Source organism: Rhinopithecus roxellana, chromosome 7, assembly GCF_007565055.1.
Source record: "Rhinopithecus roxellana isolate Shanxi Qingling chromosome 7, ASM756505v1, whole genome shotgun sequence".
Lineage (NCBI taxonomy): Eukaryota > Metazoa > Chordata > Mammalia > Primates > Cercopithecidae > Rhinopithecus > Rhinopithecus roxellana.
The window spans coordinates 150,985,637-151,003,112 of record NC_044555.1 but is presented as its reverse complement, the minus strand read 5'-3'; the positions used below and the strand labels follow the sequence as shown (position 1 = coordinate 151,003,112).

General features: G+C 39.3%; 1 protein-coding gene across 1 annotated transcript in view; it reads right to left on the bottom strand.

Moving 5' to 3' along the window:
- The window catches only part of CENPI (centromere protein I), a 67,855-nt gene that overhangs the window by 8,161 nt on the left and 42,218 nt on the right, over nt 1-17,476 (bottom strand). Inside the window, 6 exon segments of the mRNA XM_030934091.1 lie at nt 5,013-5,035; nt 7,285-7,486; nt 7,606-7,663; nt 9,123-9,247; nt 10,201-10,336; nt 16,035-16,129. Coding sequence (XP_030789951.1) covers nt 5,013-5,035; nt 7,285-7,486; nt 7,606-7,663; nt 9,123-9,247; nt 10,201-10,336; nt 16,035-16,129 — 639 coding nt within the window.

The following is a 17,476-nucleotide window of genomic DNA, read 5'->3' as shown; positions in this document are numbered from 1 at the left end:
GATCACCTGAGGTCAGGAGTTTGAGACCAGCCTGGCCAACATGGTAAAACCCCATCTCTACTAAAAATACAAAAATTAGCCGGGCGTGGTGGCAGGTGCCTATAATCCCAGCTACTTGGGAGACTGAGGCAAGAGAATTGCTTGAACCCAGGAGGTGGAGGTTGCAGTGAGCCAAGACTGCACCACTGCACTCCAGCCTGGGCAAGAAGAACGAGATTCCATCAAAAAACACCATTCAACAAACTAGGAATAGAAGGGCAGTTCCCCAACCTGACAAACGACAAAGTGAAATGTTTCTCCCTACGATTAAGTGGCCATTCTTGCCATTTTATTCGACATAGTACCTGAGGTTCTAGGCAGTACAATTAGGCAAGACAAAGAAAAGGCATTCAAATTTAAAAGGAAAAAACAAAACTATCTCTATTTGCAGAAGACATAATCTTGTATGTGGAAAATCCTAAGGAATATACCAAAAAGCTATAAAAACTAATAAATGAGTTCAACAACATTATGAGATATAAGATCAATATATGGATGCAGATCAATTGCATTTCTATATAATAGCAATAAGCAATCCAAAACTGAAATCAAGAAAAATATTCCATTTATGATAACATCAAAAAACACAATACTTAGGAATAAATTTAACCAAAAAAGTATAAAATTTATAATCTGAAAACTGCAAAACATTGTTGAAAGAAACTGAAGACCTACATAAATGGAACGACATATGATGTTCATGCATTGGAAGAATATTATTAGGATGGCAATACTACCCAAATTTCTACAGATTACGAGCCATTATCTATCAGAATAGCAGCTGGATTCTTTTTTTTTTTTTTTTTTTTGAGACAGAGTTTTGCTCTTTCACCCAGGCTGGAGTGAAGTGGTGCAATCTCAGCTCACTGTAACCTCCGCTCCCCGGGTTCAAGTGATTCTCCCACCTCAGCCGCTCGAGTAGCTGGTAGCTGGGATTACAGGCATGTGCCACCACGCCTGGCTAATTTTTGTACTTTTAGTAGAGAAACGGCCAACATTTCACCATGTTGGCCAGTCTGGTCCCGAACTCTTGACCTCAGGTGGTCCACCCATCTCAGTCTCCCAAAGTGCTAGGATTACAGGTGTGAGCCACTGTGCCCGGCCTGGATTCTTTATAGAAATTAATAAGCTGTTTCTAAAATTCATACGGAATTTCAAAGAACCAAGAATAGCCAAAACAATCTTGAAAAAGAAGAACAAGTTTGAGAACTCACATTTTCTGATTTCAAAGCTTGCTACAAAGCTATACTAATCAAGACAGCATTTACTGGCGAGAGGACAGACATATAGATCCATAAAACAGAACTCAGAGTCCATACATTTACGGCTCATTGATGCTAGACAAGGGTCAAAACATTTTAATGGGAAAGAGTAGCCTTTTCAACAAATGGTGTGGGTACATTTGTGTACTCACACACACAACAATGAAGCTGTATACTTAAACCACAACATATACAAGAGATAACACTGATTTTAAAAACTCAAATGTAAGAGTTAAAACTGCAAAATTCTCAAACAGAGGAATAAATCTTTGTAACCTTGAGTTAGGCAGTGATTTCTTAAGCTCTAAGAAAAGCATAAGCAGTAGGAAAAAAAAGTGAAATTTCATTTCATTAAAATTAAAAACCTTTGTAAATCAAAAGACACTAACAAAAAATTGACAATCCATAAAATTGGAAAAAACTTTGCAAATTACTTACTTGATAAAGGATTTGTATCTAGAATATAAAAACTATTACAACTGAATAATAAAATCACAAACTCATTTAAAAATATGCAAAGGGCCAGGTGTGGTGGCTTACACCTGTAATCCCAGCACTCTGGGAGGCCAACCCAGATGAGACTGTTTGAGCCCAGGATTTCCAGACCAGCCTGGGCAACATGGTGAAACCCTTTCTACAAAAAATGAGTCAGGAGTGGTGGTATGCACTTGTAGTCCCAGCTACTCAGGAGGCTTAGGTGGGAGAATCAATTGAGCTCTGGAGTTCGTGGCTGCAGTAAGCTGTGATTGTGCCACTACCCTCCATCCTGAGCTACCGAACGACCATCTCAAAAAAAAAAAAATTAAGCAACTAAAAAACTTAAAAAAAAATGTTTAAATGAGCAAACAGTCTGAATAGACATTTCTCCAAAGAAAATATATAAATGATCAATAAGTACAGGAAAAGATGCTAAAAATCAACAGCTACCATGGAAATGCAAATCAATACCACAATGAAATACCACTTCACACATCCAGGATGCTAGAACCAAAAAAAAAAAAAAAAAAAAAAAAAAAAAAAAAAAAGATAAAAAATGTTAGGAAAGAGGTGGAGAGAATGGAACAATCACATACTGCTGATGGGAATGTGAAATGGTGCTGTTACTTTGGAAAAGTATGGAAGTTCCAGTGGTTAAACAGAGTCATCATATGATCTAGTATTCCCACTCTTAAGTATATATACCCAAGGTATATACACCCAAGAGAAACGAAAACATATGTCCACACAAAACCTTTTACAAGAATACTTACTCATAATCACCAAAAAGTGAAAATAACCAAAATTTCTATCAATTGATAAATGAATAAAATGTCGTATCTATACAAAGGAATAGTATTTACAAGTAAAAGTACTGATACATGCTATAAGACAGCTGAACACTGAAAACATTATGCTAAGTGAAAGAAGCCAGGCTGGGCACTGTGGCTCATGCCTGTAATCCCAGCAGTATGGGAGGTAGGCAGATTACCTGAGGTCAGGAGTTAGAGACCAGCCTGGCCAACATGGTGAAACCCTGTCTCTACTAAAAATACAAAAAATTAGCTGGGCATGGTGGCAAGTGCCTCAGGAGGCTGAGGCAGGAGAATCGCTTGAACCCAGGAGGCAGAGGTTGCAGTGAGCTGGAACGGTATCACTGCACTCCAGCCCAGGTGACAGAGCAAGACTCTGTCTCAAAAAAGAAAAAGAAGCCAGTCACAGAAGACCACATATTGTATGATTTCATTGATTTGAAACTTCTAGAGGCCGGGCCGGGTGGGTCACACCTGTAATCCCAGCACTTTGGGAGGCTGAGGTGGGCGGATCACGAGGTCAGGAGTTCGAAACCAGCCTGACCAACATGGTGAAACCCTGTCTCTACTAAAAATACAAAAAAATTAGCCAGGCATGGTGGCACACGCCTGTCATCCCAGCTATTGGGAGGCTAAGGTAGGAGAATAGCTTGAACTCGGGAGGCAGAGGTTGCAGTGAGCCGAGATCATGTCATTGCACTCCAGCCTGGGCAGCAGAGCGAGACTCTGTCTCAAAAAAAAAGGAACTTCTAGAACAGGTAAATACATAGATATATAAAGTAGATTAGTGTTTGCTTAAGACTGGGAGGTGGGAGGCCATGGGGAATGATAGCTATGGGGTGTGATGTTTCTTTTGGGAATAATGAAAATGTTCTAAAATTGATGATGGTGATGGATGCACAGCTCTATGACTAAACTAAAAGCCATTGAACTGTGTATTTGTTTTTTGTTGTTCTTGTGTTTTGTTTTTTGGTTTTTTTGAGATGGAGTCTTGCTCTGTCACCCGGGCTGGAGTGCAGTGATGCCATTTCGGCTCACTGCAACCTCTGCCTCCTGGGTTCAAGTGATTCTCCTGCCTCAGCTTCCTGAGTAGCTGGGACTACAGGCACATGCCACAACGCCTGGCTAATTTTTTGTACTTTTAGTAGAGATGGGGTTTTGCCATGTTGGCCAGGCTGGTCTCAAACTACTGACCTCAAGTGATCTGCCTGCCTTGGCCTCCCAAACTGCTACAATTACAGGTGTGAGCCACCCCGTGACTGGCCTCCTCATACTATTCTACCTTTGTTATGTTTGACACTTTTCCATAACAAAAGATAGATTTTTTTTTTTTTTTTTTTTTTTTAAGTAACAAGGTGCTAATGCTATGGTAAGGAGTTACAAGGCCAAAATATAGAAGATGATAACCCAAAGAAGTCAGTCTAATACTCAAAATCGCTTTTGGCCTGAGGGAATTTGCCAATCCAGAGGAATTTGCTACCAAAGTGAACTGTACTTCCACGGCCTCAAAGAACTAAGGTAATTAAATTTAGAGCACAGGGTTTTCCAAAATTGGGAACTCTTATAAATCATGCCCCACTTTAAACTTGAAAACCCAATGGGATATATACCTTCAAGGTAAGACATAACCAGAAGTAAATTAGTCCTCTTGCAAGCTTGCAGTCTGACCTCCTATAGTTCAGGGATCTCAGACACAGAACTTGGATTAGGGTAGTGCCAGACAAAGAGCACCACTGGGTACCAGTAAGAAGCAAAGGAAAGTCCTCTGTGCAGAAAGATATCATTTCAGTGTTCAAATTATTTCCACAAAATAATAGTCCAAGTATCCAGCACATGGTTAAAGATAACCGGGCACACAAAGAAACGAAGCAGTATGAGGAAGAAGCACAAAAGAAAGAAAGAAAAAAAAAAAAAAAAAGCGGGCAACAGAAACAGACATTCAAAAACTTCAGACAATGGAATTATCAAATACAGATTATAAAACAATGTTTACTAAGTTTAAAGAAAGGAAACACTGGATGGAAAAAACAAAAAGCAATAGAAATGGTTATCTCAAGGCAGAAGATGGTAAAAGATGGAAGAGGAAAGGACAGAAGTGAGATTTTCATAGTATAGAATTATGTAAATTTTTACATATTTCAAAATAAAATCTAAAAAAAAAAAGTAGCCAGGCACAGTGGTGCACACCTTTAATTCCAGCACTTTGGGAGACTGAGGCAGGCATCTCGCTTGAACTCAGGAGTTTGAGACCAGCCTGGGCAATATGGCGAAACTCCATCCCTACAAATAGGAAAAAACTAGCCAGGAGCGTTGGCTAGTAGTCCCAGCTACTCAGGAGGCAGAGATGGGAGGATCACTTGAGCCCCCGAGGTCAAGGCTGTAGTGAGCCGAGATTGTGACAGTGCACTCCATCCTGGGGGACAGAGAGTGAGAACGACACCTTGTCTTAAAAAGAAAAATAAGGCAATCTGTAAAACACGAAAATAAACAGAAATAACAAATGTACCTAACTGCATGTAAAATACAGTATGTGCACCTTACATTTGCAGAAGGATTTAGTCCAGGGGGAAAAAGACCTGCAAACATTTAAAATTTCATCTAGTAGCCTCATGTTAGTAGTAATATTAGTATTATTAATTTGACACAGGTTTTTGTATATTGTATGATAAGTTATTATGAAGGTAAGAAAAGAGAAAAAGACAAGAAGAAATATCAGAAAATCACTATACTATAGTCTCTGAAATTCTTCTATGTAATTAAAAAATATAATTCTTACTCAAATATTCAAATCAATCAATATGGTTTCAGAGGCTTATGTATTATTTTCCTCAGCATCTAGTCCTTGACTACATTTCAAAACCTCATCTCCTACCATGTTATAGTCTAACTCAGTGGCTCTCAACTCTTGTTGTATATCAGAACTATTTAAAAGGTGGGTCCTGAATGTCACCCTAGAGTTATTAAATCAGAGTCTCAGCATGGGAGCAGCTAAAGATGTACACTTTGAAAAAGCACCACTGGCTGGGCACGGTGGCTCATGCCTATAATCTCAGCACTTTGGGAGACCAAGGCAGGCAGATCACCTGAAGTCAGGAGTTCAAGACCACCCTGGCTAACATGGTAAAACCCTGTCTCTACTAAAAACATAAAAATTAGCCAGGCATGGTGGCAGGCACTTGTAATCCCAGCTATTCGGAAGGCTGAGGCAGGAGAATCGCTTGATCTTGGGAGGCAGAGGTTGCAGCGAGCCAAGATTGCACCACTGCACTCTAGCCTGGGTGAGAGAGCGAGACTCCCTCTCAAAAAAAAAAAAAAAGAAAAAAAAAAGAGAAAGCACCACTGACAATTCTGTTGCTCAGTCAGTGTAGAATCACCGCTCTAGCCCTACAATTCTACCTCATGTTCCTCAAACATGACAGGCTCTAACATAGGGGTCATCCAACCACGGCCCAAGACCAAAACTCTAGCTCAACACCTGGCTTTGTAAATAAATTTTTTACTGGAATACAACTATAACCATTTGTTTATGCTTTGTCTACAGTTGCTTTCATGCTACAATGATAAAGTTGAGTACTCTTGACACAGACCACGTGGCCTGTAAAATCTGAAATATTTACAATCTGGCCCTCTACAAGAAAAGTTTGTTGACTTCTGTTCTATATTTGCTCTGCATCTTCACACTTTTCCTCAAACTCTGTTCTTATCTTGACAAGCTCATGTTCACACTTCAAAATTCCAATCAGCATCATTTCTGCAAATCCTGAACTTAGCGCCCCTTTATATTTTTTCATCATCCTCTGTACTTTCTCCTATTATGTCACTCATTATTGTTTTTTCTAAGATGTCTGTTTAATGACTGCCTCCCTGACTACATGTTAAGCTCTCTAATGACAACACTCAGAGGGTCTTACTCACTATAGTGCCTGGTTCATTGTATACGTATATTAAAATTTATTCAATGAATATCTCCCGCACCCTGCACACTTTTTTTTCATTTTGTTAAATTTCTCAATGTTCCGGTCTGTTAAGGGAATCCTGAGTCCAAATTCCTTCAGGTTATTTGTAATTCCACCCTGTTGTCTCATCCATGCATTTCAGATACTACCATTTGAGTTCTTCTCCATGTCACACACACATAATGTTGAAAGTGACAGGGCTGAGAATTAAGTCCTGAAAGGACACACACAAACATAAACCCTCCTCCACCTGCCTACATATTGATATCATTCCATTAAATCAGCAGTCTTTGACTAAGGCTGTAACTCTAATTGTAATATTATCTAGCCTAAATTTTGTATCTTTTCTAGAAGGATTTTCTGAGCGTTTCCACATCTATGAAGCTTTTCCTTACATGGCACCACCTCTACCCAGGCAGGACTGAACTGATCACTCCCTCATCTTTCTCACAACTGAAGCTTTTCACATTTTGCCACATTGTATTACAGTGATTTGTTTACAAGTCTGTCTCTGCTACAAGCCCAAGCTCTCTCAGAGGACAGAAACTTATATTAACTGGAATCCCAGACCCTAGCAAAATGCCCAAAATTTAGTTGTTACTTAAAAAAAAATCTACTAAACACATCTTACAGTTCAGACACATTAAATGTACAGTAGTTCCTATTTCTGCCATCACAGTATTACTATACAAAATCTAAACATTCCTTAAATACCCTTATCTGTAGCAAAACGGAAACAGCATAACTCAAGGAAGGATGGATGAATGACTACATTTAAACTATTTTTATATTCAGCCACTCCAGTTTTTTCTAGGATTTTAGGGTCAATACATATTCCTTTCCCAAAGGGTTTGGATGTCCACAGGCAACCAACCATGGATATCAAATAGTGATTAAATTCTTGGTAAGTCTTGCTGCTGAAATCGAAACCTGATTTTGTCTAATGGGAAAGAAATAAAAAAAATTGTCACTATCACCTATTTTCCCTTTCCTCCTCCTTCCCATCAGGTCACGTATATCTAGACTTAATTTCTGAGTAACAGTGATTTAACACAGAGCTTTCTCATTCATACCTTTTGTACCATTTTTCTTTGCAGCAGTCAGATTTTTACGATACCTACCAGAAAAACCAAACTGAATGAAACATTTAACATACCTTTGAATACAATGCCTTTGACATAGTAAAATTTAAAAAAAACCCATACATTTTAAATGTAAATATATGCAAATGTGCATATACACAAATATCCAGTTGTCTAGTTAAGGATTTTATCCTTTTGTGGTACATTCTCCTCAAGTGAAAATTAATAGAGGCTCAATAAGTTGTATACTTAAGTTGTATACTTGACTAAATAAAAAATAAGCAATGAAAAATGCTTTCAATGTTTCACTATTAAAAATTTAATAGAATTCTCACTCATAAATGGGAGTTGAATGATGAGAACACATGGACACAGGGAGGAGAACATCACACACTGGGGCCTGCCAGGGGGTGGGGGGCAAGGGGAGGAAGAGCATTAAGACAAATACCTAATGCATGCAGGTCTTAAAACCTAGATGATGGGTTCATAGGTGCAGCAAACCACCATGGCACATGAATACCTACGTAACAAACCTGCACGTCCTGCACATGTATCCCAGAACTTAAAGTAAAATAATTAAAAAAAAATTAATAGAGGCTCAAAAGCAGTCACTGATAAAGAATATATTTTCCTAATGTAAAAAAAAAAAAGGTGCAGCAGAAAGGATAAAGGGGAAATTCTTGTCTGAGAACTATTAACTAGTTTTTAAACATTTTAAAGTTGACATAGTCCTACAAGTTATGCCAACAAGGTCTACACTAAGCTGAGCATGGTGGCTCATGCCTGTAACCCCAGCACTTTGGGAGGCCAAGGTGGGTGGATCACCTGAGGTCAGGAGTTCGAGACAAGCCTGGCCAACATGGTGAAACCCTGCTCTACGAAAAATACAAAAAATTAGCCAGGTGTGGTGGCAGGCGCCTGTAATCCCGGCTACTCGGGAGGCTGAGGGGGAGAATTGCTTGAATCCGGGAGGCAGAGGTTGCAGTGAGCTGAGATTATGTCACTGCACTCGAGTGATAAGAGCGAAACTCCGTCTCAAAATAAAAAGTCTACACTTATGGACTGAAGAAACTAATTTCAGTCCACAAGTTACAGAATTAGAGACCAGAAATAATACTTACAGTTCCACATAATTGGCAACAGCTCCCCTTATCTCCCAGAAAATGTTTTTATCAGAGAAGCTACAAATACTTAAAGCAATTGTCAGCAAATGACTAATTTTTCCTGAAGACAATGAACAATGCTGAGTGCAACAGTACCACTGCACAACAGGTCCTTAACTATGATTTTTTTTTCATTCCGTAGCCACACCAGTGGAGGATTTAAAAACAACACAGCTATCACGGCCCCATATTGGAATCTCATGTCCAATAGCAAGCCCGATTTCCAGAGGCCCTGGCCAAAGACAAGTAGGAATATTTTTTGTATTACAGTTGAAAGACGAAGAGAAAATTATAATATACCATTTCATAAAATGGTAAAAAGGCTTTGTACCTGTGCATAATAAAACACCTCTGGTTCAGGATGTTGGTATCCAGGCTGAAGAGTGCAGAATATAAGATCCCAGGAAGAGACACCACCACTTATGGAAGGTTATAATTTATATATATGTCACACACCTTTGAGAAAGAAAGATAACATCAGTATATAGACTATTCCCCAGAACTTCTCAACCAAGTTCACCCAAAGAATCGTCAGTATAAGATAATAATGTAACATTGGCTTTGGACATGCCTGACTCCTAAATAAACAAGTAACTACAAGCTTGCTTAAAATATACTTTACCAAACATCAACCACACTATAGAGGATTATTTCCAGAAGGCCATTACTCAAATCTTTCATTTTTTGGGGGGGAAAGGTCTTAAAGTTAGGGGGACAGGGTAGATTAAGGAAGTATTTCTTTCTCCTTAAGTCCCATAACACTTACTTATCATATGAGTTAGCTGTCAACCTAGAAAACAAAGGAGCATGCTTCTAAGCAAATGCATAACACAAGACAACTAGGTATTAGTAAAGAGAGGAAGCTGGGAAAAGTGAGACTATAATGGATACTTCATGGATAATATTAAATTGGTGCAAAAGTAATTGCGGTTATTGCTATTGTTTTCAATGGCAAAAATTGCAATTACTTTTGCACCAACCTATAGTTCTGTCCAAGTCATATACTATAAAACAATAAAAGGGTACTAGGTAGCAAGAGAAGTAAGGCAATTGAAAGGTAGAAATGGAGATCTGAAGAAACAACAAGATATTTTTGGTTTCTGCCAGGGTTGGGAATGGGATGAACAAAAAATAATGCTAACAATAGACTTCTCTCTAGGGCCAGTATTAACACAGGTCAATGTAGTGGTACCTGGCCCTAAATAAAGGCATTTGTTTTTCCCCTTTGTTTATGAAAATGAGTTATTCTGGCGAGAAAATAATCATGAACTCCAAAATGTGAGGTTATTTTAATGATGCTAATAAGATCATAGCCCACTTTAATGGTTGTACATAAAATTTAAATAATAAGCCAGTAAAGTGGACAGCCTTCACAAAAATCCAAATGGGGAAAATGTAATGTGTACTACCTTCTCATAGAAATCCAAAATAAAGTGTAGCAAGAAAGTACTGTTGCTCTCCAAGCGCATTGCAGTAGTGGATAACCACCCTACATAGTGGATCAGTTTAGACACAGAGTTCATGGATCCACCCAAAGTTGTCTCTCTGCAATAAGAAATCATAACATTCAGATACAGAGTAGCAATAGTGTTCACAATTTCCAAGCTAAAGCTAAATAATATAAAGCAAAAAGTTGGTGAAGACTTTAAAAACTATCAGTGCTCCAATGTATAATTCACTTTTTAAAAAAAATCACAGTGATTAATCATAAAACTACACTTAGCCCTCCAGGGAACCATTAAGATGAATTCATAGAACATTCTAAGCAATCAGACTCTACTAGTAAATACCAGAGAAATAAAATATTAAGCTCCAAGCAGATATGAAAATTCTCAAGTGAGATATATAAAAACCATTAGAAAAATAGGTATTCCATTAAAAGTTAAGTGGGGAAAAAAAGTTCACATAAAAGTGACATGAAAAATTCAGGGCCGGGCACAGTGGCTCACACCTATAATTCCAGCACTTAGGGAGGCGAAGGTGGGGGTCTCTCTTGAATACAGGGGTTTGAGACCATCCTGGGCAACATGGCAAAAACCCCGTCTTTACAAAAAATACAAAAATTAAGTGAGGTGGTGGCGCATGCCTCTAGTTCCAACTACTCAAGAGGCTGAGGTGGGAGGATCACTTGAGCCTGGGAGGCAAAGGTTGCAGCGAGCGAGATTGCACCACCGCACTTTAGCCTGAGCAACAGAGCAAGGCTCCGTTTAAAAAAAAAAAAAAAATTCAAGCCAGGTGCAGTGGCTCACACCTGTAATCCCAGCACTTTGGGAGGCCAAGGCAGTTGGATCATTTGAGGTCAGGAGTTCGAGACCAGCCTAGCCAACATAGTGAAACCCTGTCTTTACTAAAAAGACAAAAATTAGCCAGGTGTAATGGTGGGTGCCTATAATCCCAGTTACTCGGGAAGTTGGGCCAGGAGAATTGCTTCGGGAGGTGGAGGTTGCAGTAAGCCAAGATCATGCCACTGCACTCCAGCCTGAGCAACACAGCAAGACTCTGTCTCAAAAAAAAAAAAAAAAAAAAAAAAATTTCAGGATAAAATGTGAAAATGAACAAAATCATACCATAAACTAGAAAAAATGAGAACTAATTTATCCCAACCAAATCAAAAGTGATTTAAAGGAATAAACATTAAAATGACTTTAGGAATCATTTCCTATACTGTCAGTAACATTGCAACACAGATCGAAGGAAAACTACAGTACACAAATCAAAACTCAGTTTTGCCTTAATTCCTGAGCTAAAATGCTATTAAACATATTTTCACTTGAATTTGGCTGGGGTCAGTGGCCCACGCCTGTAATCCCAGCACTTTGGGAGGCCGAGGCAGGTGGATCACCTGAGGTCGAGAGTTTAAGACCAGCCTGGCCAACATGATGAAACCCCACCTCTACTAAAAATACAAAAATTAGCCAGGTGTGGTGGTGCAAGCCTATAATCCCAGTTACTAGGGAGGCTGAGGCAGGAGAATCCCTTGAACCCAGGAGGTGGATGTTGCAGTGAGCCAAGATCGTGCCATTGTACTCCAGCCTGGCCTGGGCGACAGAGTGAGACTCCATCTCAAAAAAATATATATATATTATATATATATATATTTTTCACTTGAATTCAATTCAACCCTAAAAGGGAATTAGCAAAATTTTTGGTATCTTTTATTCTTCTAGTCAAAAAGCAGATCTGGCTATTTTATATTCTCCCCAGATCAATGAATGGAGTCTCTTACAGCACATATGGGTATTAGTTCAATCCATCCATCTACTCACCACTGTCCTTCAATCTTTGACAATGTTAAATGGATTAGGAAAAGACTTACAAATTTGAATTCATAGTTTTGCCCTCCTATCTAGGTAGTTAACGATGGTTATGCATAAGGAAAAGAACATGTATAATCTTAAGAGTTTCAGAGATGATGATAACTCTACTACTGCCCACCACGATAATTCAGTGCCAAGGCAATCAAGGAAGGATCAGGAGACCATTCAAATAGGTGAGCAACTACACATAGCCAGCTGGCTATTTGCAAAACTATATCTTTTTTTTCTTTTTTTGAGATGGAGTCTCACTCTGTCGCCCAAGCTGGAGTGCAGTAGCACAATCTCAGCTCACTGCAACCTCCTTCTCCCAGGTTCAAGCAATTCTCGTGCCTCAGTCTGAGTGGCTGGGATTACAGGCGTGCACCACCACACCCAGCTAACTTTTGTATTTTTACTACAGACAAGGTTTCACCACGTTGGCCAGGCTGGTCTGGAACTCCTGACCTCAAGTGATCCGCTGGCCTCGGTCTCTCAAAGTGCTGGGATTACAGGCATAACTGTATCTTAACTATGATTTTTGGTAGCACTTGGCAACTGTGTCTGAAATAATTTGAAACAACGACGATTGTTCAGAACAGCCTCTTTTGAAGTGTTTCTCCACAAGACACTATTGGCATTTTGGATGAAACAATTCACTGTTCAGGACTGCCTCCTACTTCCCACCCACTGGAGCACATTGAGCATCCCCATCTTCCACATACTAAATGATGGTTGCAACCTCTTCCCAGTCACTGTGACAACGAGAAATGGCCCCCTTTGAGAACCACTGTTTAGAAGTTTTCTACCCTTCTCTTTTTATGATATATAACTACAATTTACTCCCTTTTTGACAGTGATATGGCATATGGTCACATGATAAAAATAGGGCATTATACCTATATTTACTAAATAAAAAGAATTATTGAAAACTTGAACTATACTATATAATGCCAAACATTGATATGGCAAGCAAAATTATCCACATGTATCTCCATTTATATAAGAATTTTAGAAAACAGAATTCCTTTTTAAATTGTCTACCTTAACTTATGACACTAATAAAAGAGGAATCCTAAGATTTTTAAAAAGATAATACAGAAATTGTAAGGCAGCTATTTCAGGGGTATCAGAGACTTACATTGCAAGTCGGCCAAAGATTATAGATGCAAACATACTATTTTGTCAAATCTCTTGCTCATCTGGGGGAATAGCAAATGAATAAATATGGGTCCAGGCTCAGCAGCCCACAGAGGGGAATGCAGGTTAGGCAGAACCACAAGTAAAAGAGAGGAATTTTGGACTGGATGTGGTAGCTTACGCCTGTGATCCCAATACTTTGGGAGGCCAAGGCAGGAGGATAGCTTGAGCCTAGAAGTTCAAGACCAACCTGGACAACACAGTGAGACCTTGTCTCTACAAAAAAAAAAAAAAAATTAGCCAGACGTGGTGGTGCATGCTTGTGGTCAGAGCGCAGGGGCTGAGGTCGGAGGATTGCTTGAGCCTGGGAGGTTGAGGCTGCAGTGAGCTAAGACTGCGTCACTGTACTCCTGGGAGACAGAGCAAGACCCTGTGTCAAAAAAACAGTGGGGAGGGGGGAAGGTGGAGGTGATTTCAAACATACTATTCTTAATGTAATTTAGATAGAAGAGATTAAATGTTTAAGTGGAATTTCTTTATAATAGTTGTTCTTGGCCAGGCGCAGTGGCTCGCACCTATAATCCCAGCACTTTGGAAAGCTAAGGCAGGTAGATCACGAGGTCAAGAGATCGAGACCATCCTGGCCAGCATGGTGGACCCCCATCTCTGCTAAAAATGCAAAAATTAGCTAGGCGTGGTGGAGAGCACCTGTACTCCCAGCTACTCGGGAGACTGGGGCAGGAGAATAGCTCGAACCCGGGAAGCAGAGGTTGCAGTGAGCCAAGATTGCGTCACTGCACTTCAGCCTGGAAACAGAGTGAGATCCCGCCACTAAGATAAGATAAGATAAGATAAGATAAGATAAGATAAGATAAGATGGTGGTTCTCAAACTTCAGCTTGCACCAGAATTATGGTAGTGTTAAAACAGATTACTGGGCCCCAACTCCAGGGTTTAATTCAGTAGATCTACGGCAAGACCTGAGATTTGCATCTCTAACAAGTTTCCAGGTTATGCTGATGATCCAAGGACCATATTTTGAGAAGCACAGCTTTACAAGATGTTTACTACCCACTAATGCTCCATTTCCTTCTAAAAGTGATCAGGTGTATATGGAAACAATGTAATAATAAATATGAAGAATTAAAAACAATTTTCCAGGACTTAAGAAGCTTCTATTCTCTATTCTCCTACCAAAGTAGGAAACCACTATAGGGATAAGAACATACAGAAAAATTAGTCTGGGCTCATCTTTTAGCCAAGCTAACTACCAGCTATTTATAACTGAAGCTAAGGGGAATTTGAACATTGGTTAGATATTTAAAGATACTAAGGACTACTGGCCAGGCACAGTGGCTCATGCTTGTAATCCCAGCACTTTGGGAGGCCAAGGTGGGTAAATCACTTGAGGTCACGAGTTCAAGACCAGCCTGGCCAACATGGTGAAACCCCATCTCTACTAAAAACACAAAAATTAGCCAGGCATGGTGGCATGTGCCTGCAGTCCCAGCTACTTGGGAGGCTAAAACAGGAGAATTGTTTGAACTCAGGAGGCGGAAGTTGCAGCGAACTATCATCACCCCACTGCACTCCAGCCTGGGCAACAGTGAGACTCTGTCTTAAAGGGGGAAAAAAAAAAGAACTGCTAATTTTTTAGGTGTCATAATGGTACCATTTTTTACAGTTGAAATGGGAGCTGAGTTTTGCTTAAAATAATCGAAGAGAAAGGTGAAAGGTATTATAGATGAAAAAAGGTTAACCAAGAGTTGATAACTGTTGAAGATGGGTAATGGGCACAGAAGGGTAACACTGCAGTGTTTTCTCTACTTTTGATTATATTTGCAATTTTCTATAATGTAGTTTGTCAAATGTCAAAAAATTATGTGACTGATAATAGAATTTAGAAGAAGCGGCCAGGCGCAGTGGCTCACACCTGTAATCCCGGCACTTTGGGAGGCCGAGGCAGGCAGATTACCTGAGGTCAGGAGTTCGAGACCAGCCTGGTCAACATGGCAAAACCCCATCTCTACTAAATATACAAAAAAAAGTAGCTGGATATGGTGGCACATGCCTGTAATCCCAGCTGCTTGGGAGGCTGAGGCAGAAGAATCATTTGAAGCTGGGAGGCAGAGGTTGAGGTGAGCCGATATTGAGCCTCTGCACTCCAGCCTAGGTGACAGAGCAAGACTCTGTCTCAAAAAAAAAAAAAAAAAAAAAAAAAGAATATAAGAGAAGGCAAAGATTTTAAGTAGAAAGAGTCAAAACAACCTGATTATGCCATTCCTTGAAATTTAGTCTTTTACTTTTACTTTGAAGGTAAAGCACACATTTAACAAAAACTTAGGGCTCTTATTTTAAACGCCAAAGTTAAGATAAATTAACACACATAACCATAATACAGCACAGAAACATAAAAACAAAGTTGTACGCAAAATTACGTTACAGATTTTTCTAGCTGTCATGAAAATTGGCTTTAAATATAAGAATATATTTTATAAAATGAGTTAAACTGAATGAAAGTCAAAGTTGCAAATTCTAATCTCAGCTCCCTAGTGTTTTCTTATATTAACTCTTGAAAGAAGTCACTTAGCAGATAAGGGGTTGCTTTCTGATTTATACAATAGGAACTTAGAGAATTAGTCTTCCTTTCAGGATTGTGGGGGAAGAAGAGTGAAAAGTCACAAAAAAAGTCTTCCAGAAAAGTACTACTAAGCATTTACATGAAAAAATTAGGTTTCATGCCACACTATTAAACATATGCAAACATTTGTATACAGATCGTCTCTTGTGGAAGACCGTTAGATAACTCACAGAGGACTGTTTGTAACAGGTTTCATGTGAATGTCCATAGAAAGCCACAACAGCCAATTCTGCAATAGCTCTTTCAGACTCTGAAGAACACTACACTGAGGGGGACAAAACGAAAAAAGATTCATGAAATCATTCAGACATAACAGTGTTCAGAACTAACAGAGGCTTAGAGATGAAAAGGACCATGGAGATGACCACATCCAATTTCGAACCCAACAGCTGCTTCTACAACACGATTAGTCTCCAGAAGACAGACAAATGCCAAGTACAAGTTTATTTTGCTATTTTCTCTACAAGAAACATACCTCAACAGGACTGCCTAACTTATCAGCCTAGAACAGACTTTTCTCTAAATTACTTCCATTTATAACAACTATTACATCATCAAATAAAAACAGCATCTATATCATCCCCCCTCAGAGAACTTTTGAAGTCGCTACAGATATGAATTCCTCTCCCTTTTTACCTTGTGGTCTACAATTACAATTTGCCACCTTTTTGACGGTCATAAAAATTTATCTTATCTTCTGTGACTTTCAAAACAAAAGCAATTCTAGTCTTTCTTTTCTCAGGCCTTGCCTCGATTTCCCAAGCCTCAATCACATACAAAAACATACAATGATGACATAAATTTGTCCGGGGCATTTATGATGATAAATCATGATATCTATAAATTTGAAAGCAATCCATACCATCCCAAAATCTAATACAGCAAACTTTTCTTAAAAATTCTTACTAAATAATGGCCTACTAATCATTTGAGTGTTTCCAGTAACAGAGTGCTCACTGCTACCTCAGAGAACAGTTCAATTAATATTCTTTTTGATAACTCACATTCAGGTTAGAAGTATGTTCTAGTTGAAAGCAACTCTGGAATCATCTAAGACAATAGTCTACTTCAGTGTCAACCAAGGAATTTTATCATTTGAAGATATTCAAAATTACAATGTTATATTATCATTTTTAAAATATTTTATTTTTAATTTTTGTGGGTACACAGTAGGTATATACAATGTTATATTTAGAAAACAAAAATCTTGACCAGGCGTGGTGGCTCACGCCTGTAATACCAGCACTTTGAGAGGCCAAGGTGGGCAGATTACCTGAGGTCAGGAGTTCGAGATCAGCCTGGCCAACATGGTGAAACCCCGTCTCTACTAAAAATACAAAAATTAGCCGGACGTGGTGGCACATGCTTGTAATCCCAGCTACTCAGAAGGTTGAGGCAGGAGAATTGCTTGAGCCTGGGAGGCAGAGTTTGCAGTGAGCTGAGACCATGGCACTGCATTACAGCTTGGCTGACACAGCGAGATGCTGTCTCAAAAAAAAAAAAGAAAACAAAAATCTTGGCCGTGCACAGTGGCTCACGCCTGTAATCCTAGCACTTTGGGAGGCTGAGGTGGGCAGATCCCTTGAGTCAAGGAGTTCGAGACCAGCCTGGG